The 22883-nt window shown below is 44.0% G+C and overlaps 1 protein-coding gene across 3 annotated transcripts in view; it reads left to right on the forward strand.

Moving 5' to 3' along the window:
* LOC121531835 (cadherin-13) overlaps nucleotides 1–22883 on the forward strand; it is a 576485-nt gene that overhangs the window by 440624 nt on the left and 112978 nt on the right. For all 3 annotated transcript variants that reach the window (XM_045227157.1, XM_045227158.1, XM_041837322.2), the window contains one exon: nucleotides 20777–20917. In XM_045227157.1, coding sequence (XP_045083092.1) covers nucleotides 20777–20917 — 141 coding nt within the window. The remainder of the gene's footprint in view (nucleotides 1–20776; nucleotides 20918–22883) is intronic.

Raw genomic sequence — 22883 nt, forward strand, 5'->3', positions numbered from 1 at the left:
GGGAATATTTCCATGCAGGTGACATTTAGGCTTCTTATCTGAAGTGATATAAAGTAAATAATGTGCTCTCTCAGTACCCATCATGTCTGCTGTAATATGTCCCTTCTCTCCATTACCACACTCAACAGATGATGGGTGTCAATTTGTATTATTTTTTAAAAATGTTTTTAAAAATATTGCTACTTTGCTCCTTGCTATCTTGACCCTGAAAATATATGACCTTCTGAGACTGAGCAATTCTGAAACAGCCGTGAAATCTCTATTCAACGCCTGCTAACACATTTATACATCCGTCTTAAACCATTGAAATAGAATCCAATAGAATCTTCTGGATTATATTTCAATGTCTTAAACTGTCTTCCCCTGTGCTTGAAAGTAAGAACCACTTGAAATCGCCTTTTCAGTGATGGTAGAAAAATAATAGGGAAAAAAGATAGTTCCAGTAAAATAGAGAAAAATACATGCTAAGGGAAAGTATTTGAAGTATAGATTCCATCAGTTCTCTCATCTCCTTTCATGTGTGTGAAAAAATGAAAATTATAATTGGCAGATCATTATGAAATTTTCATGACTGGCGTTTAGAGCAGGGAAAGCACATCCATATTCAGTCAGTATAGCCTCCCAATTGAATGTGACACATAGTGATGATGTGTCTGTTGTGTGCAGGGTATAGAGTGGTAGTTCAGTGGTGGTTCACATAAACCTATGGGGTCTGTGGGTCCATGGAAACACATCAACTACCAGGTACTTACTATAGGCTTTGCAGTATGCCACTGAAATTGTTGCCTTGTTAAAATTTGCTGTGTTTTCTGTCGTCATGAATCTTGTTCTGGAGGCAGCTTTTCAGAGTGGTCACTAGCTGGCACAGCCACAAAGTCATAAAATCTCATTTTAACCTTAACCCTAACCTTAACCATACTGCTAACCCTAATGCCTAACTAACTTCAAATTAAGACCAAAAAGCACATTTTTGTTCTAATGAATTTTAACAATATAGCCAATTTTGACTTTGCAGTTGGCCTGTCTAAGGGGAAATGCCTCCAGGACAAGACTCATAAAAATAAACATCAACCTGCTGTTCTGTCAGCAATCTGGCTTGTCCTGGGGGTCACTCAAAACATTCTAGGTAACATAATGTTGCTGAAATGAATCTTACAACCTTAGATTCATACTAGAGGGTTTTAAGAGTTAATATCACATGGTGGTGATGAGGATATTTTGGGATGGTCTAATTCTGAATATTGATTGATATCAGATTGCCCCAGCGTGAAAATCAATGCAGCTAAAGAATGGAGCTGCATGGCAGCAGACAAATTGTTGTGCTGTTGCTCAGTTGGCAGACGTGAGCTGTTTTCCTAACTATTAGTCTATTCTTGTGCATTAGTATTCCCATCTTGTAGCTCAGCAGATGCCTTTACCCTCCGTGCTATACAGTTTTACATATTATTTATCCTAACAGGTGGATATGAATTAAGATGAAGTGTGAAGTTAGGCTGGTCAAGTGCCTCATTGAAACATACACAGGAGGACTATCATCAGGGAAATGAACCTGGCATCTGATTTCCACACCTCTGCACTGCAGCTAGTGTCTATCTGATGGTTTGTGAGGATGTACAGTATGTCTGTCTGTCGGCTTGTCTGTGTGTCTGTCTGTCTCTCTGTCTGTTTCTCAGGATGTATGTCTGTCTCACTCTCTGTCATACACTATTTCAAAAGTGTATGTGCTATAATTCTTTTCAGTTTGTGGTCTTGTGTTCAACACTTACAGTAATAATATGTGTATGGCCTGTGAATTAGTTTTGTGTGAGTATCACACTGTTCAGTAACAGCAGACGAACAGACAAACAGACAGCTCTCAGCGTCGTTGACTGTTTCATTAGTCTCTCAGAGGGAGGCCTTATCCCTCATATCACACCCTGCCACACTGCCACACCCAGCTGGGACTGGCCGGCATCAACACCACACTAAAATTAGCATGCACATACTGTAGAGGACAAAAGTGCTCTGAACACTACAGTTCACTCCTTGCTCTACCTACCCAGCGTCCTCACCCAACTCACCATCCACACCGACAGCAGTGTGTTAACTTTGGTGTAGTTATGAAAGTGGTTTTTAGCCGGGCTAATGAAAGTCACGCGCAGAATATTTGTCTGCATTCCACTTTAGAGGAACTTAATATTTTTCCAGAAATGTGCATGTTGAGTGGTGTGTGAGAGCCACATTACCATGTGGTGCCTCATTAAATATTCACTCATCAAGGGGCCTTTTTTAGTTGGTTTCCTTTCGCAGAAGTACAAATCGGTGGTAATCAACCGTGGTGACATTTTCCAGCAATTATGCCCATGCCATCTAAGGAGTTGAGATAAATCCCTCCATTTGCCTCTGCCACCATGACAAGATGTTAACACCTTCCTTCCCAGGAGAGAGAGTGAGTGAGAAGGAAAGAGAGAGAGAGAGAGAGAGAGAGAGAGAGAGAGAGAGAGAGAGAGAGAGAGAGAGAGAGAGAGAGAGAGAGAGAGAGAGAGAGAGAGAGAGAGAGAGAGAGAGAGAGAGAGAGAGACATACAGTCATGGTCAAAAGTTTTGAGAATGACACAAGTATTGGTCTTCACATAGTTTGCTGCTTCCGTGTTATGAGATATTTTTGTCAGATGTTACTATGGTATACTGAAGTATAATTACAAGCATTCCATAAGTGTCAAAGGCTTTTATTGACAGTTTATGCAAAGAGTCAATATTTGCAGTGTTGACCCTTCTTTTTCAAGACCTCTGCAATCCGCCCTGGAATGCTGTCAATTAACTTCTGGGCCACATCCTGACTGATGGCAGCCCATTCTTGCATAATCAAAGCTTGGAGTTTGTCAGAATTTTTGGGTTTTTGTTTGTCCACCCGCCTCTTGAGGATCGACCACAAGTTTTGTTTTGTTCCCCGAGCCACTTAGTTATCACTTTTGCCTTATGGCAAGGTGCTCCATCATGCTGGAAAAGGCATTGGTCATCACCAAACTGTTCTTGGATGGTTGGGAGAAGTTGCTCTCGGAGGATGTGTTGGTAACATTCTTTATTCATGGCTGTGTTCTTAGGCAAAATTGTGAGTGAGCCCACTCCCTTGGCTGAGAAGCAACCCCACACATGAATGGTCTCAGGATGCTTTACTGTTGGCATGACACAGGACTGATGGTAGGGCTCACCTTGTCTTCTCCGGACAAGGTGTTTTCCGGATGCCCCAAACAATCGGAAAGGGGATTCATTAGAGAAAATGACTTTACCCCAGTCCTCAGCAGTCCAATCCCTGTACCTTTTGCAGAATATCAGTCTGTCCCTGAAGTTTTTCCTGGAGAGAAGTGGCTTCTTTGCTGCCCTTCTTGACACCAGGCCATCCTCCAAAAGTCTTCGCCTCACTGTGCGTGCAGATGCACTCACACCTGCCTGCTGTCATTCCTGAGCAAACTCTGCACTGGTGGTGCCCCGATCCCGCAGCTGAATCAACATTAGGAGACGGTCCTGGCGCTTGCTGGACTTTCTTGGGCACCCTGACGCCTTCTTCACAACAATTGAACCTCTCTCCTTGAAGTTCTTGATGATCCGATAAATGGTTGATTTAGGTGCAATCTTACTAGCAGCAATATCCTTGCCTGTGAAGCCCATTTTGTGTAAAGCAATGATGACGGCACGTGTTTCCTTGCAGGTAACCATGGTTAACAGAGGAAGAACAATGATTTCAAGCACCACCCTCCTTTTAAAGCTTCCAGTCTGTTATTCTAACTCAATCAGCATGACAGAGTGATCTCTAGCCTTGTCCTCGTCAACACTCTCACCTGTGTTAACGAGAGAATCACTGACATGATGGCAGCTGGTCCTTTTGTGGCAGGGCTGAAATGCAGTGGACATGTTTTTTGGGGATTAAGTTCATTTTCATGGCAAATTAATTGCAATTCATCTGATCACTCTTCATGACATTCTGGAGTATATGCAAATTGCCATCATCAAAACTGAGGCAGCAGACTTTGTGAAAATTTGTATTTGTGTCATTCTCAAAACGTTTGACCACGACTGTACATACAGACGTGCTTAGGGATGTATGACAGTCTATGACTGTACGACGGTCTATGACTCACTGGAACTAAGGCACGATCCACATCTGTCCTCTCCCTGCAGAAGGGATGGATTTGACAGATCACAGATGCGAGAGTAATGTGCCTGTCTTATCCTAAAGTGTCCAGCTCCTATAGGCTGCTCTGTGTCTGAACACTTTGAAGTGTCCCAGCTCCTATAGGCTGCTCTGTGTCTGAACACTTAGACGTGTCCCAGCTCCTATAGGCTGCTCTGTGTCTGAACACTTAGAAGTGTCCCAGCTCCTATAGGCTGCTCTGTGTCTGAACACTTAGAAGTGTAGACTGCTACTTTGACTGTGTGTGAACAGCTGGAAGGCTCCTGTCTGTTTACTGCCTCCTGGGGGAGGCATGAGAGAAGCTCCAGCCTGTTTGTTCCTCTCACAGAGAAAGCAGCCCTCTCTGAAGTGGATCCTGTAACAGACTTGATACGTCAGACAGACTTTAGCTCTCAATGTGTGGTCTTGGCTTCACATTTTCTCTCTTCTCTCTGTTGATAGAGTTACAGCCAACAGAGAGAGAGAGAGAGAGAGAGAGAGAGAGAAAAAAACAAATACATTTCTGCTTCTTCCAGGGCGGGTCTCCAAGACTTTGTTGTGCTCTCTCTCACTGCTGCAGCAAGATACTGTGGAGCCTACAGCTCTAAGTGGTGGTAAAGAATACTACCCTTCTATTCTTGCCCATAGGCAGCGTTAGTTTGACCATTACCATGGCAGTGAAATTAAGGTCATTGCTCTGATTATTTAAGCAGCCTCTGGCTTATGGTCATGAACGCTGATTTAATTTTCTGTTCTACACGTTTATGGCTGTACTAATGATCATGATTATTAGAGCAGCACACAGGTTATAGTCGCCATTCGTAATGTGCTAGCACCCTCTGGCCCCCTTCAACAGCTGAGCTATAATTATGACCCTTCTCTCCCTCTCCACTCTTTATCTTCAGGCAAAAATATATAATCTATCACACATACATAGCCACAGCCACACACACACACACACACACACACACACACACACACATGGAAGGACACAGCAACAACACACACCTACACATGCTTGAACACACACTCTGCCGATCCCCATAGCATCTCTATAATGTTCTCCCAGGTCCGCTTGGTAAATGGGGGCTGTGGGAGAGGACAGCCTTCCCAGGGGTTGAGACAGGGGCTTTGCCAGTGCTCAGTGTCGCTGTGTGAAACCAGGTGAGCAGACACTGATACCACATAAAAGATAATACCTGCAAAGCCAGACCTGTCTACCACGGCTAGCAGAATATTGAACCTTACTAAGCTCCTTTCCTCACATACACACGCATGCACACATGCACACACACACACACACACACACACACACACACACACACACACACACACACACACACACACACACAGACTTACACACACACACACACACAAGCATGCACAGACTCACAGACATACAGACACACTGACACACACACAAACACAGAAGGACACAAACACACTATCAGCAGGGGATTGAGATGGTGCAGTTCACTGCTCCGTTACTGTGGCAATTGTCTCACAAGAAGGGAAGGAGACACAGAAAACAAACAAACAAACAAACAGGGAACCTGTAGTGTCGAATGCTGCAGTACGATGTAATCCACTTCTGAGGCTGATACGTGACGTGCCATTAATGTGTAGTGTCATTGATGTGGCATTTGGCAGTTCCTTTTCTGTGTGACTGCTGCTCTGAGGGAGCACTGTGCTCGGCAGGGTTTGTTTTCTAACTTTGAGGAAAGTGAGTGAACTTGGGGAAGGTGTGTCTCCCACACATGGTTTCCCTCTACCTGCTCCAGCTCCAGCTTCTGAGAACAGGTCCCATAACTGTAGCACCACCACTCCCCCACAGGACACAAACACCACTGAGTTCCTCAAAAGATTTAGAACACAATACATAGAAGAAGAACAACTCAGGCCTCTCGTCACAGCTCAGACACCAATGTTTTTTTTCGTTTGTTTGCTTGTTTTTTGTTTGTTTTTTGTTTGTGCCTGCTTTGATCCAGCTACCCCTGTGGTAGTGTTGCGCGGGTCAGCTGTTCGTTCATCCGCACCCCTGCCCGCAATTGCTAATAACCCATCCGCAACCTCCCGACTATATGTGATAAAGTGAAAATCTGAGGCCCGCACCCAACCCTAACCCGCAAATATAAAAAATGCGCTACAGTCAAAGATGGCAGAACGATTTTATGACAGGGGGTGCATGATTTATTTTGGCCTGATTTAGATTTGTTTCTGCTTATAATTTCTGACATTTTGGGAGGCTATTTGTTAGTCAACTTGTCTATAAGTAGATAGCCTACATGTATCTTCTCTTTTGTCATTATATGTTGCCCTAGAAGACTAAATACAGTGCTTTGCAAAGGTATTCATCCCCCTTTGCGTTTTTCCTATTTTGTTGCATTACAACCTGTAATTTAAATAGATTTTTATTTCGATTTCATATAATGGACATACACAAAATAGTGCAAATTGGTGAAGTGAAATGAAGAAAAAAAACTTGTTTCAAAAAATTCAAAAAGATGAATAACGGAAAAGTGGTGTGTGCATATGTATTCACCCCCTTTGCTATGAAGCCCCTAAATAAGATCTGGTGCAACCAATTACCTTCAGAAGTCACATAATTAGTTAAATAAAGTCCACCTGTGTGCACATGATCTGTCACATGATCTCAGTATATATACACCTGTTCTGAAAGGCCCCAGAGTCTGCAACACCACTAAGCAAGGGGCACCACCAAGCAAGCGGTACCAAGAAGACCAAGGAGCTCTCCAAACAGGTCAGGGACAAAGTTGTGGAGAAGTACAGATCAGGGTTGGGTTAAAAAAAGATATCCGAAACCTTGAACATGGGAAAAATATGACACCACAACAAACCTGCCAAGAGAGGGCCGCCCACCAAAACTCACGGACCAGGCAAGGAGGGCATTAATCAGAGAGGCAACAAAGAGACCTAAGATAACCCTGAACGAGCTGCAAAACTCCACAGCGGAGATTGGAGTATCTGTCCATAGGACCACTTTAAGCTGTACACTCCACAGAGCTGGGCTTTACTGAAGAGTTGCCAGAAAAAAAGCCATTGCTTAAAGAAATAAATAAGCAAACACGTTTGGTGTTCACCAAAAGGCATGTGGGAGACTCCCCAAACATACTCTGGTCAGATGAGACTAAAATTGAGCTTTTTGGCCATCAAGGAAAACGCTATGTCTGGCGCAAACCCAACACCTCTCATCACCCCGAGAACACCATCCCCACAGTGAAGCATGGTGGTGGCAGCATCATGCTGTGGGGATGTTTTTCATCGGCAGGGACTGGGAAACTGGTCAGAATTGAAGGAATGATGGATGGCGCTAAATACAGGGAAATTCTTGAGAGAAACCTGTTCCAGAGATTTGAGACTGGGACGGAGGTTCACCTTCCAGCAAGACAATGATCCCTAAGCATACTGCTAAAGCAACACTTGAGTGGTTTAAGGGGAAACATTTTAATGTCTTGGAGTAGCCTAGTCAAAGCCCAGACCTCAATCCAATTGAGAATCTGTGGTATGACTTAAAGATTGCTGTACACCAGCGGAACCCATCCAACTTGAAGGAGCTGGAGCAGTTTTGCCTTGAAGAATGGGCAAAGATCCCAGCGGCTAGTTGTGCCAAGCTTATAGTGACATACCCCAAGAGACTTGCAGCTGTAATTGCTGCAAAAGGTGGCTCTACAAAGTATTGACTTTGGGGGGGGTGAATAATTATGCATGCTCAAGTTTTGTGTATTTTTTGTCTTATTTCTTGTTTGTTTCACACAAAAAATATTTTGCATCTTCAAAGTGGTAGGCATGTTGTGTAAATCAAATGATACAAACCCCCCAAAAATCCATTTTAATTCCAGGTTGTAAGGCAACAAAATAGGATAAATGCCAAGGGGGATGAATACTTTTGCAAGGGACTGTAGCCTACATAATTTGCAGAATAATTATACAGAGCATTCGGAATGTATTATGATTAAATATTTTTGCAAATTTATAAAAAATAAAATAAAAAGTATTCAAATCCTTAACTCAGTACTTTGTTGAAGCACGTTAGGCAGCGATTACATCCTTGAGTCTTCTTGGGTATGACACTACAAGCTTGGAACACCTGTATTTGGGGAGTTTCTCCCATTCTTCTCTGCAGATCCTCTCAAGCTCTGTCAGGTTGGATGGGGAGCGTTTGCTGCAAAGCTATTTTCAGGTCTCTCCAGAGATGTTCGATCGGGTTCAAGAGACTTGTCCCGATGCCACTCCTGCATTGTCTTGGCTTTGTGCTTAGGGTCGTTGTCCTGTTGGAAGGTGAACCTTCGCCCCAGTCTGAGGTCCTGAGAGCTCTGGAGCAGGTTTTCATCAAGGATCTCTCTGTACTTTACTCCGTTCATCTTTCCCTCGATCAAATCAAATCAAATAAATGTGTATTTGTCACATGCGCCGAATACAACAGGTGTAGGCCTTACAGTGAAATGCTTACTTACAAGCCCTTAACCAACAATTTAAATAGTCTGGGTAGCCATTTGATTAGCTGTTCAGGAGTGTTAAGAAGCCTTTTGGACCTAGACTTGGTGCTCCGGTACTGCTTGCCATGTGGTAGCAGAGAGAACAGTCTATGACTAGGGTGGCTAGAGTCTTTGGCCATTTTTAGGGCCTTCCTCTGACACCGCCTGGTATAGAGATCCTGGATGGCAGGAAGCTTGGCCCCAGTGATGTACTGGGCCGAATGCACAACCCTCTGTAGTGCCTTGCTGTCTTAGGCCGAGCAGTTGCCATACCAGGCGGTGATGCAACCAGTCAGGATGCTCTCGATGATGCAGCTGTAGAACCTTTTGAGGATCTGAGGACCCATGCCAAATCGTTTCAGTCTCAAATCAAATTAAATCAAATCACATTTTATTTGTCACATACACGTGTTTAGCAGATGTTATTGCGGGTGTAGCGAAATGCTTGTGCTTCTAGCTCCGCCAGTGCAGTCGGAGGGGGAATAGGCGTTGTCGTGCCCTCTTCACGACTGTCTTGGTGTGTTTGGACCTGACTAGTCTCCCAGTCCTTTCCGCAGAAAAACAGCCCCACAGCATGATGCTGCCACCACCATGCATCACCATAGGTATGGTGCCAGGTTTCCTCCAGACGTGATGCTTGGCATTCAGGCCAAAGAGTTCAATTTTGGTTTCATCAGACCAGAGAATATTGTTTGTCATGGTTTGAGATTCCTTTAGGTGCCTTTTGGCAAACTCCAAGCGGGCTTTCATGTGCGTTTTACTGAGGAGTGGCTTCCGTCTGGCCACTCTACCATAAATGCCTGATTGGTGGAGTGCTGCAGAGATGGTTGTCCTTCTGGAAGGTTTTCCCATCTCCACAGATTGCTCAGTTTGGCCGGGCGGCCAGCACTAGGAAGAGTTTTGGTGGTTCCAAACTTCTTCCATTTAAGAATGATGGAGGCCACTGTGTTGTTGGGGACCTTCAGTGCTGCAAAATATTTTGGTACCCTTCCCCAGATCCGTGCCTCGACACAATCCTGTCTTTGAGCTCTACGGACAATTCCTTTTGACCTCATGGCTTGGTTTTTGCTCTGACATGCACTGTCAACTGTGGGACCTTATATAGACAGATGTGTGCCTTTCCAATTCATGTCCAATCAATTGAATTTACCACAGGTGGACTCCAATCATTTTACATTTACATTTTCGTCATTTAGCAGACGCTCTTATCCAGAGCAACTTACAGGAGCAATTAGGGTTAAGTGCCTTGCTCAAGGGCACATCGACAGATTTTTCACCTAGTCGGCTCGGGGATTAGAACCAGCGACCTTTCGGTTACTGGCACAACGCTCTTAACCACTAAGCTACCTGCCACCCCGGCAATCAAGTTGTAGAAACATCTCAAGGATGCTCAGTGGAAACAGGATGCACCTGAGCTCAATTCCGAGTCTCATAGCAAAGGGTCTGAAAACTTATATAAATAAGGTATTTCTGTTTTTTATTTTAAATACATTTGCAAAAATGTCTAAAAACCTGTTTTCGCTTTGTCATTATGGGGTATTGTGTGTCGATTGATGAGGGGAAAAAATAATGTAATCAATTTTAGTATAAGGCTGTAACGTAACAAAATGTGTTAAAAGTCAAGGGGTCTGAATACTTTCTGAATGCACTGTACATTTATGGATCTTTTAAATAATTGCTTCTCTTTATTCAACCCGCCCTCCACCCACCCGCCCTTCAGCCACACAATATTTAATGACCCTAAACCCGTCTACCCCGCGGATATAACCATGGAAACTGCGGGTTAGGAGTCAACCCGCTCATCACTACCCTGTAGACGGCCTGGCTTCTCCTTGGCTACCACCAGAAAGGTCTGTCATCAACCGAGGTTGACCATCAGAAAGCATCACCAAAAAAACATATGGGGGATTGGAAGTTATGCAGACAATTACATTGATGGAAGTTACAATCTATCTGCAATATTAAAGCTGATCTACCCCCTAAAAAAAAATAACAAAAAAGCATCACCATGCTATTGACTCTCCTCTCATAGACAAGTTGGCTGACAACGTCACGGAAATTATGCGCGCATCGATGTGGCCGGAGGATGTGCATTGTTATGATTCTGAATGGTCAGATAGCTAGCAACAATGACCAGAAGCTGCAATGTGGGGAATCGTAGGTGGCTCGTTTCAGCTCGTTGGATCTTGTTATTGATACCTTATCTTGTTTTGAGGGGTTTTGACTGATGTCATGTCAATGGTAATATGGCTCAAATTCGCTAGCTAGCTAATCAACAACTGTAATAATGTATTTGAGAGACAATAAGTGCTCATTGTGCAAATATATTTATGTTTTCAATATACATTTGGAGACAAAATAAGGTTTTGTTGTTAAACTACCAACCTGTCTATAGGCATGTTCCCCTATAAGGCTCCATGCCAGCTTCAGGGGATCAAATGAAATTATTCTGTCAGCTGATTAATTAATCCTAATTGGTGGGTGAGGAGGAGTTGTTGGACCCCAAGACCCTGCTGGATGCCCCCTCCACCTCCGCTCCCTGGCGAGCGACGCCCCTGTTTGATCTGCACTAATCTAATTAACACTTAAACAGGAACACCTGTGCTCTTCACTAGAAGTGCTAGTGCCACCTCCCAGATGTGCCTTTGATGGCTGTGACGGTGGTGGGCGGGCGGCGAGGGAGGAGAGCTGTTACTCTCTCTCTCTCTCTTAACGGGGGCAAGCATAGCCTAATGGGGTCTATTTCAGTCCCCAATATGTCTATAACTGGTGGGTAATTGACAGCGATTAGGCTGTGGTCTGATGATGCACCTGATTAGATTACTGTAGGTCTTTTTCTGCTCGGTTTCACTGCACCCCTTAAACCAAACCTTGACCCCTATTAGCCCCACACTCATCAGGAAGAGCTGGGGGACACCAACGCCACCAAGCTTATCATCGCCAGCTAATTGGGCTGAGTGTGCGTGTGCCTGTGTGGGTGTGTGCTTATGTCTATTCATATGAGGAGAATTCAGAATGCATCCATTATCTCATTGACCATACATTTCTACATTTTTCAAGGAAAATGCACTGTACTGTATGCCCCTGTAGATATTCTTCAGTTTTCATTATTTCTTATTGCTCGCCTCTTGAATAGCTAGCATTCCAAAATGTTAATTAAAGAGGAATAAACTGATTCTTGCTTTATCCTTCAAGCTCTTATCAAGTCAGAATATCCTAGGAGTCTTTCAAGCTGGTGAATTTAAAGTGTGTGAATCCTACAAACTTATCCTTGAGAGCACTTTTGACAAATCAAGGCTTTGCATTAAATATTTGTTTTTATAACAACCACATTCATCTGGCCATATTCATAGTTTTAGTAACTTTTGAAATATCTGAGGATTCTGAGGTTTACCATTAGCTGTTTAGCACTAGACAACTGACTATTCCACTGGCTCTGGTGGGCCAAAGGGATGAATCATCTTATAAGCATAGCATGTCCAGGAAAAAAAACTTTAAATCAATACTAGTCAAAGATCACAGAGACTCAGGCAGGAAACAACAAAAAGGACAGAGAGAAAATAAATGGATCACCCTCTGTACTGTATGTGCCTCTTGAATGGCTTGCTGGAAAATTGGGACTTCACCCTCTTAAGGGTTCAAGGGTTCTCTTGTTTGAGGTTCTCTTAAGGGAGATCCTTTGATCTCACTATCATCTTCTCCCACAGAGGGTTTTTAATTCATAGTTACCAAGCACCACTTTGCCAAAATAGCATTTCAAGTTTACATAGAGCATCTATTGTTAGATGCCGACTCATTCCCCTGATGATCCCCTAAATTGAAATGGCATTACATCATGGAGTGGTTTGCAGCAAAACCTGTGAAGCAGCAGTTTACCCATGGGGCACCATGTGGTCTGATGGATATGTTTGGACCAAACCGACACAGTCATGTTTGCTAGTCCTGAATCATTATGGTTGGTATATTTATATATTGCTGTATCAGAGCCTTAGTGCCTTAGTCATTGGGGCTGTTAGTTACTGGATTCCTCTTCATCTCTCAGACTAATTATTGTGTACATTTACATTTACATCATTTAGCAGACGCTCTTATCCAGAGCGACTTACAAATTGGTGCATTCAACTTATGATAGCCAGTGGGACAACCACCTTTTTTATTATTTTTATGGGGGGTGGGGGAAGAAAGATTACTTTATACTATTCCAGGTATTCCTTAAAGAGGTAGGGTTTCAAGTGTCTCCGGAAGGTGGTCAGTGACTCCGCTGTCCTGGCTTTGTGGGGGAGCTTGTTCCACCATTGGGGTGCCAGAGCAGCGAATAGCTTTGACTGGGCTGAGCGGGAACTGTGCTTCCGTAGAGGTAGGGGAGCTAGCAGGCCAGAGGTGGATGAACGTAGTGCCCTCGTTTGGGTGTGTCTGATCAGAGCCTGAAGGTAAGGAGGTGCCGTTCCCCTCACAGCTCCGTAGGCAAGCACCATGGTCTTGTAGTAGATGTGAGCCTCAACTGGAAGCCAGTGGAGTGTGCGGAGGAGCGGGGTGACATGAGAGAACTTGGGAAGGGTGAACACCAGACGGGCTGCAGCGTTCTGGATAAGTTGTAGGGGTTTAATGGCACAGGCAGGGAGCCCAGCCAACAGCGAGTTGCAGTAATCCAGACGGGAGATGACAAGTGCCTGGATTAGGACCTGTGCTGCTTTCTGTGTAAGGTAGGGTCATACTCTGCGAATGTTGTAGAGCATGAACCTGCAGGATCGGGTCACCGCTTTGATGTTAGCAGAGAACGACAGGGTGTTGTCCAGGGTCACGCCAAGGTTATTTGCACGCTGGGAGGAGGACACAATGGAGTTGTCAACCATGATGGCGAGATCATGGAGCGGGCAGTCCTTCCCCGGGAGGAAGAGTAGCTCCGTCTTGCCGAGGTTCAGCTTGAGTTGGTGATCCGACATCCACACTGATATGTCTGCCAGACATGCAGAGATGCGATTCGCCACCTGGTTATCAGAAGGGGGAAAGAAGAAAATTAATTGTGTGTCATCTGCGTAGCAATGATAGGAGAGACCATGTGAGGATATGACAGAGCCAAGTGACTTGGTGTATAGAGAGAATAGGAGAGGACCTAGAACTGAGCCCTGGGGGACACCAGTGGTGAGAGCACGTGGTGCGGAGACAGATTCTCGCCACGTCACCTGGTAGGAGCGACCTGTCAGGTAGGACGTAATCCAAGAGTGAGCAGCGCCGGAGATGCCCAACTCGGAGAGGGTGGAGAGGAGGATCTGATGGTTCACATTATCAAAGGCAGAGGATAGGTCTAGAAGGATAAGAGCAGAGGAGAGAGAGTTAGCTTTAGCAGTGCAGAGAGCCTCCCTGACACAGAGAAGAGCAGTCTCAGTTGAATGACCAGTCTTGAAACCTGACTGGTTTGGATGAAGAAGGTCATTCTGAGAGAGATAGCAGGAGAGTTGGCTAGAGACGGCACGCTCAAGAGTTTTGGAGAGAAACGAAAGAAGGGATACTGGTCTGTAGTTGTTGACATCGGAGCTAGGTCTTAAGCTAGGTACCTGATGACTCATACATGCTATATAGCTAGGTCTTTGCATCATTAGTAGGCACTCCCTGAATCATTCCAAAAGTTCCAGAATCACTTGGATATGAAGTATGTTTACTTAATGAGCTGAAAGTAAGTCAGGAAAAATTATCTGTGGTTCTAAAGTGTCTCAAAATCACTAGGTACTCATGACATGTTCATAAAATCAATTTTAAGATTGCCACAATGTGTCCAACCTCATCTGACAGACCCAATTCAGAACTGGGAGTTGTGTAACAACAGGATAACAACTGAATTTGTACGAGAAGTTTATGATAGAAAACCTAGAGTAATATAATTTTCTCCATTTAACATTGTAGTATGAAAATGTTTTGTCTGAACCAAAAAAATAGTATATTTAAATGACCTTGCAGAGAATTGGAAAATAGATGGGAAATAGACATGGGCTCTAGTTCCATTGTAGAAAACAGAAAGAGGTAGAGTGAACCTTGTGGTTCAGCTCAACAGCACTCCAATTTGGGTTGAACACGAACTCCCATCCGCTTCTAAGTCTAGTGTGTCAACAACTACAATGTTTGTCCTTTTCAACTCTAAAATAAAAAATTATCTCGTCCACTCATCCACTCACTATTATCAGTTTTCTTACTTTTTCATTAGTGTGTCGTCATTTATTTCTGCCTCTCAAGTGTTCTTTGTACACTCCTGCACTCTCTGAAAAGCAGACGAGAAATGGGTCAACTACTAAGTTCAAGTGCCCTGAAAAGAATGTGATGTTCCTCTCGCAGTAATTAAGGATTGGCATGGCGATTAATCAAATATATGTTGTGATGCATGCTGGGTACTGGGAGCACACCTTAACACTCCTGCCAGCTAGTTATGGCAGATTTGAGGTGGGCTGGCACTATGTATATTTTTTTCAGAGAGAGTAGAGAGAGTAGAGAGAGAGAGAGAGAGAGAGAGAGAGAGAGAGAGAGAGAGAGAGAGAGAGAGAGAGAGAGAGAGAGAGAGAGAGAGAGAGAGAGAGAGAGAGAGAGAGAGAGAGAGAGAGAGAGAGAGAGAGAGAGAGAGAGAGAGAGAGAGAGAGAGAGAGAGAGAGAGAGAGAGAGAGAGAGAGAGAGAGAGAGAGAGAGAGAAAGAGTGTGTGTTTTGTTATAGTGAAGGACAGTCAGCTTTTGTTTTCAAAGGCCCCTCATTACGTTCAGGTAGTGCAGAGAGCCAAGTGAGCTCTCCTGGGTAAACAGAGAGGGGCTGAGTTTCCTCCTGCCTGTCTCTCAGCCATCTCAATTTTTTTTATTGCTGTAAAAACAATGCTGCCATGTTGCTACTGCTGGTATGGTATGAAGCCCTCATCAAGGTTGTGAGAGCATTGTGTGTTATCTTCTAGTGTCCAGAGTGATGTGCCTGAGCTGGATCCCCTGGTGTGATCCGCTCACTGCCTAGCAGGCTGGCTCACCTCTGAGCATATCCAGATGGGGCTGGTTGGAGACTATATGCCATGATCTGATGAGCTGAGCTGTGATATGTGTACTGTATTGTCCATTAATGCCTCTCTGGGCCCTGGGCCATTGGTAGTAACATTGTTATAGATGAGGTGAAAATAAAGATTGATTGAGAAAAACTAACTGAGATTTGGGTTTCTTCTCAGAACAATGCTCCTATTCCAATTCATATCAAGTCCAGAGAGAGAAAGAGTAGGGTCAAGTGCCTTGCGCAAGGGTACAACAAATGTCTCACATTGGGCTCAGTGATTTGAACCAGGGACCTTTCGGTTACTGGCCCAACGCTCTAACCAATAGGCTACCTACCACCATGAATGCCAAGAGGTCTTGTATTGCTGTGGAAGATGGCACAGTACTAGCAGAGGGCAGAGTAACTGATAGGGAAATGTCCTTACTGCATCCCTTCTCTTTCTCTCTCTCCCTCTCCATGCTGATCTATCTACCAGAAGGACGGACAGTGAATGTGTTTTACAGTCTGTCAGAGGTTTCATATCAGCAGAGATATAAAACTATCTCTATCTTCGGCTGGCTACCACTTTCTTACCTCAGCAAGGCCTCAGGATAAATGTGCTTGGTTAACTACAAAACTGAAGAAGACGGCATTATAAATTGAATTTTTTGGGAGGATCAGAAAAATATGTAAGTGAAAATATTAGAAAGACTAGCAGAAAGGATGCACCCTGGTTTACGTAATACAACACAGAGAAGGCTTGAGGGGTAGCTGACATTCAAAGAGATACAGTAGGCTGAACAAAGATGGAATCACAGAGGGAAAAGTAAATAAAGAGACAGAATAGAGAATGGGATATGATTAAAGGAAAAGAGAAAGGTAAGAAAAAAGTAATATTCAAAAGCTTAGAACTTAGTTAAGCCAAGTTAGACTTTCTTTGGTTAGACAGTGAGATATAGGAGAGAAAGACACTAGAAAAACATTTGAACAATGGTATGAATTCCATGAAAGAGAAGGAGAAGTGAAGAAAAGGGAATAAAAAGAGAGGTGTAAAGGTGGGAGAAATAGTGTTGCTCTGTGAGACAGTGTCTTTAGGGATATTCATATGATTCCAGTTGGATGTTCTATGCCTTTTGTGTCTGTCATTATGTTCCTGAGCACTGGAAGGAGGACAGAAGAATACCAACAGGGTTGGCAAGGGGAGCCATCTTCTTTTGAAGGGCCCAGTGTGAACAAAAAGATCTCTGGAAATGTAGTAATGGAATCACACCTATTCAAGAGGGTAATGTGGTATCTGAGACAGCGGATCACAACCCCTCTGCCTGACTCTGAGCTCCCATCTCTACCTCCTTTGTGATGGAGGAGGCATTATTCCTGAAAGCTGTGGAATTATTTTAAGAGGAAATCAGATGACCACATGATGGGATTCATATCTCTAAAAGCCTGTCATTTAATTTGATATGTTCAATTTCATTTAAGTTTTGTTCAGTCCCATGGCTGGCTGCTTTAACTGCAATGACCCATGTTATTCTTTATTTCTGTGAAAAGATGATTACTGCAATGACAGAGAACATGTCATCTCCACTTTAAATTATCGCTGGCACACTGAGATCTCATTCATGAAAGCTCTTGAAAGTAAGCACATTTCAAGACGTAACCGTAGATTACACTGACCGTCTTATTATAGAAAGTATCCCAAGTTAGTGAAGTAATCTCATAGATCTCTAATAGCATAAACTCGAGAGACGGTAGTTATTCAGACGTTGTCACGCAACTTTAGGACTCTGAGCCCAACTCTCTTCCAGGTGGAGGATGTCTGGAGCTGGGTTTTTTCTCGACTCACAGGTCTGTGGAAGATCATCTGTTTATGAGGGTTTGATATATCCTGAGCAGTCTGTCACAGACACTATCTCTGGGGTGAACACCTACTGTGCTGCTGCCTCCTGTGTACATACTGTGCATCTGAAATGGAACCCTATTCCCCAGGACAGTATCCAGGGAGGACTCTGAGGCAGGCAGGGACACCAGTACAACAGCTCTTAGTTTATTAGAGAGGGATGAAGATTTATGTCTGGCACTGGGTAGAGCATTGGGTGTGGGAGTGAAAGAGTGGTTAGGTGGGTGGGTCAAAGGAGCCTAGATTTACTGCAGATTGATGGGAAGAGTCTCCCGCTGTGCTAAGCTGTGCCATGTTTACGAGCTGCCTCCCTGGTGCTGTAAGGAGAGAACACAGTGGAGAACACACAGTGGAGAACATACAGGGACATGTAATAAGATACAATACTAAGACAGTTCCTGTTGCATCATACTGTAGTCATGGGAGAGCTCAGTGTTTGTACTGTATGTCACATCATAATCACGGCTAGAGGACTGGACTCCAAATGATATGAATATGTGTTGCACTGTACTGCTTTCTCTAATGTTACAGTGCTGTAAGAATGCCACAGTGAACTACTTTGTCTGATTATATGATGTAGTAATAAAGCAGCTTATGTTTCACCATAATAGAGAAACGTGTTTCAGGAACGTAATCCGTAAGTCCATATACTGTATAAATATACATACCCAGCAGTGAACTTCCAGACAGACTTCCTGTACTGTTTCCAGTGTCTATGTTACACTATCACTCTATGTGTTGACATGATTATTAAAAAGCACCTGAGGGGCACTGATCGTCTGGTGTCCCCCTGCCTGGGGTCCGATTGATCCCTGTGTAATCAGTGATGGGAGCAGCATACTGCCTCATCTCCTCTGCTCTCTGGGTCTCAAGGATCCTGCCTGGCACCCTTGTGGAGAAGCCCTGTTTTAGGCTGTTCCTCCCAGGCTATGTGAGAGATCTGTGAGACGTGAAGAGGAAAATGGAGAGTTTTAAAAAGAGAGAGAATGGAGACAGAGAGCGTCGAGGACACAGGTGATGTCACACTCCTGTCCAGTGATAAGCCATTGCAGTGGAGGGTGGTGTGACAGTGTGTGTGTGTGTGTGTGTGTGTGTGTGTGTGTGTGTGTGTGTGTGTGTGTGTGTGTGTGTGTGTGTGTGTGTGTGTGTGTGTGTGTGTGTGTGTGTGTGTGTGTGTGTGTGTGTGTGTGTGTGTGTGTGTGTGTGTGTGTGTGTGTGTGTGTGACTGTGTGTGTGAGACTGTGTGTGGTTCGCATCGAGCATCTCTCTAATGAGACCAGTGGAAAAACAGAGACAGGAGAGGGGTTGGACAGGGTTGGGGACGGGGGCGGGGTCGTCACACAAATGGCCAATTAGAGCTAGTATTAGTAGTTCCATTTCCCCATCTCATGACTCTCAATTTCATTACAGAATGAAAATGAATGGAATAGTATACTGATGATGTCTTTGCTTTGGAACATTTCTGTGATTATATGGGGATAGATTGTATAGATTCATCTCATAGTGCCTTTTAGTGACTGATGTGCTGTGGTGTTCAAAACTGGCAGGAAAGAGGGAGGAAGAAGGAAGGGCGAGGTGCATTGTGGGTAGGAGATAGAGGAGACACAGGAGTGGGCTCCTGGGGTATTTAGTGAAACAGATGGATGAGTTTTATTAAACGTGGCACTTAACACCACACTGAGTGGGATCTCATCAAGGAAAAAAAATGTTAGCTTAACAACACTACATGGTTTAATTTATGCCCCTGGACCACCATTTCTATTAAGCATGACATATTAGTTATGTTGGAATAAAACATAATCATTTCAAACCTTGCTTACATTTGTATACGATCACGTCGCGTCTCTCTATTATGCGTGGGAATACTTGGGAACAGAGTTCTTAAATAAAAATCACTTGGAGCTGATTTCCTAGTGTTTTTTACAGTCTTTTACATTAAGATTCCACACAAATGTTTTTTGTACTTTTTTTGTTGTACTTTTTTTGCTAAGAAAACAGGGGAGGCAAAATAAAAACACCCGCTGGCCAGATGCGGGCCGCCATTTGGGAAACCCTGATCTATGCTGCAAAGTTGCAACTACATAATCTGTGCTGTAAAATTGCAACTAAATAATATATGCTGTAAAGTTGCAACTAAATAATCTATGCTGTATGCAAAGCTTCATATCCCAAATTGAACTGGACATTTAACGTGCACCTCAATCACACTCCACTTCTCCAACTTACTCTAATGCCTGGCCAGCTTCTGTCCTACAGGGTCCCTCCCCACTGCCTTCCCTCGCCTTAGAATTACCCGGGAAAGCCAAGATCCAAAGAGTATCTCTTCTCTTTTAATGTAGCTCATCATGAAAGCTGGGAGTCTACAGAAAATGTTAAGAAAAATGTTAGCGCTTTCATGTCTGCCAATCATACGAACCTTGACCTTATGTCATCTGAGTGATTGAGTGAGTCATCTGAGACACATTGAAACGACCCAGCCCCCTGGGTATTTAAAAAAGAATGAAGATAAACTACTGTATGTCGTACTTCCATACATCTATTCGTAATCATGTGTGCTGAAAGGTGTTCTACACAGACTGTACATTGTTTCATCTGGTTTACACAAGACCTGGATGCCTGACCTTTTCAAGAGATGTAGTGGTTGTGGGTTGGTTTCTGTACTGTGATGCGCTTAGATTATAACAGACACTTGACATCTGCTAAGTTCTATTTAAATGTATAAGACATCAGGGAAGGGCTGTCATATTGGAGATGTACAGTCGCCTACAGAGTACAGCACTACCACCCCCAGACAGGAGAACATACTAGCAACTCTACTTTGTTTTGTGTGAGTAAGTCACTTGGACTTTGTGACAATGTGATCATTATCTTACAGTACCTGTCTGGTTCTATGCCTTCAATGGTTTATTGATGTCTGACACAGTTGCTGGGCGTTCTGAGAGGCTATAGAAATGTACAAAGTGTCAAATAATAAGACACCAAGCGGATGCATTTCTATTATTATATGCTTACTCTGAAATTAATCCACACCAACGTCACAATCATGCAGTCTCACCTACATCTCAATTGCTTTTTCTCAGTCAGTCAATAATTTGTTAGCATTTTGTATTCAGTGGATTAATTTGATCTCCTGCAACGAATCCTGTGTCTAATGATGATTGTGTTGTGTGTAACCCCTGAAATTAATGGTTGATAATGACAGGCTTTATGACACTGTGTGTGTCTGTGTGTGTGTCCCTCCAGACGCTGCCCACCACGCAGTACGAGCTGGAGATTGTAGCCCAGGACATGAAGGGAAGAGACGTGGGACTGACAGGAACAGCCACGGCAACCATCACCATCACAGACAAGAACGACCACGCCCCAGAGTTCACCCACTCACTGGTGAGTACCTGCACCGCTGCCTGTTTCACGGACCCCTCTTCCCTGTCTTCATTGTTGTCCAAACAATAAAGGTGGATAAATGTCAAATAAACTCAGTCTAATGATGACCAGATGGAGTTGTCATACAGACTAGTGTGTGTATTGAGCTATATAACAAACATAAGTAAATAGTGAGGTCTTGAAATGGGACCACCGCTATCAGTTCTTATCGTGCTCCCTCTGTAGGGTCCCTTTCTAGTGCTCCTGTTCTGCAGGCAGGTTCACCAGTCCTTGTACTCCTTCAGTCCCAGCAGAGGCCATCACTCCTCAGTCAGATAGACAGACCTTGCAGAAAAACAGCCCCAGTCACATCTATCACTGTAATCGCAGACGCAGCTGGTGACGGGCATGATTCACGTACAGGTGATGGAGTAGGTTTCACACACATAAACACACACACTCACACGCACACACACACACCAGAAATCACCCAGTTATCCTCCCTGACCTCTGCTTTCCCATTTAAAATAATAGTGTTATAATTCTCAAAGCCTGCCCTAGGAAAGGCTCAGCATACATCAGTCGCCGGCCTGTGCGTGTGAGTGTGTGTGTGTGTGTGTGTGTGTCAGTGCGTGTGAGTGCGTGTGTGTGCGTATGTGTGCGTATGTGTGCGTGTGAGTGCGTGTGAGTGCGTGTGAGTGTGTGTGAATGTGTGTGTGAGTGTGTGTGTGTGAGTGTGTGTGTCCACATGTAATGAACAAAACATCACAGTAGTCACGTGGTATGGGTGCACAAGGGAGATAAGGGAATGTGTCTGTGAGTTTACGTGTTGCACTGCTATGATCATGGTGTTGGTTTCCTTTGTCACTATAGCCTCAAGGCTCTAGTAGAAACCCTGTATAGCACACATAACCCGATACAATCAAGGACAGGCTAACTGAATGAACAACAAAGACAAAATGAAAGAACAAAAATGTATTAAAATAGTTTGGGGAGGGGCCTCGTCACAGAGGGATGATCCTCTGAGCCAGATGCTGTGATGCCGGTTGCCCTATGCGGGGTAGCTGGCATCGAAACCCCTCCCCAGCTGGGAGAAAGAGGTTCCGATGACGGGCCTTCAGCAGGTGGCAGTGGGGAGGTGGAGGGTCGGCTGTGAGCCTTTTGCTGTAAGACACAGGTGAGAGAAACGAGTAAACCTTCATTTAAGTACATCACAAGATGTATTCCCATTGGTGAGAAGAAAGCAGTTCTTATTGAGCATGTAATAAGAACATATAGGAGAGCGATGAAAGAAGCCCTACGTGGAGCGAACATTGAAGAGAGTAGCTATGAGTTAGCATGATCCTGATGTTAGCTCACCCTTTTGAAAATGAAAGCACTAGAGCACTCAATGCTTCCGAATGAAGATACGATTTGACAAATCGTTAACTCAAGGGTGTCATGGAAATCAACATTTGTTGAATGAGCACTCAAGTAATCTTGAAGCTTGGAGCACTGGCCCCAGATGTGGAAGGCAGCACGCCTCGTGCTGCAGCTACTTTAGCTATTAACTACGAGACTGTGCTTCAAAGACAAGAGGCATGATGTTCAGCGACGACACGTTTAGTGACAAGAGCTTGTGATAGAAGTTGCGCCAGGCCCAAGTTATCAGTGGCATGACTGCACAACAACCATTGAACGATGTTCACACTAGTGACTTAGACATTGTGTGGGGTAGACTGATAGCCGACCAGTCTAATCATGCTGTTTGGAAGAGAAGGGAGATATCTGATTGCTACCAGTAGTTGTGGTATGACTGCCAATTAATGAACATTTATGAAAATGCCTAGAGTGATGAGAAAATAGGCATACTGAGGTCAAGAAGCATGAATGAAATATTCCCCACTGAAAAATGATTTGATAAAATAACAGTGATATTGTAAAGCACCACTTTAAAGTAAGCTACAACAAAGACAATAAAGGTGCAACAAAAGTAACCTACACTATT

Source organism: Coregonus clupeaformis, chromosome 19 (assembly GCF_020615455.1).
Source record: "Coregonus clupeaformis isolate EN_2021a chromosome 19, ASM2061545v1, whole genome shotgun sequence".
In the NCBI taxonomy this organism is placed as follows: Eukaryota; Metazoa; Chordata; class Actinopteri; order Salmoniformes; family Salmonidae; genus Coregonus; species Coregonus clupeaformis.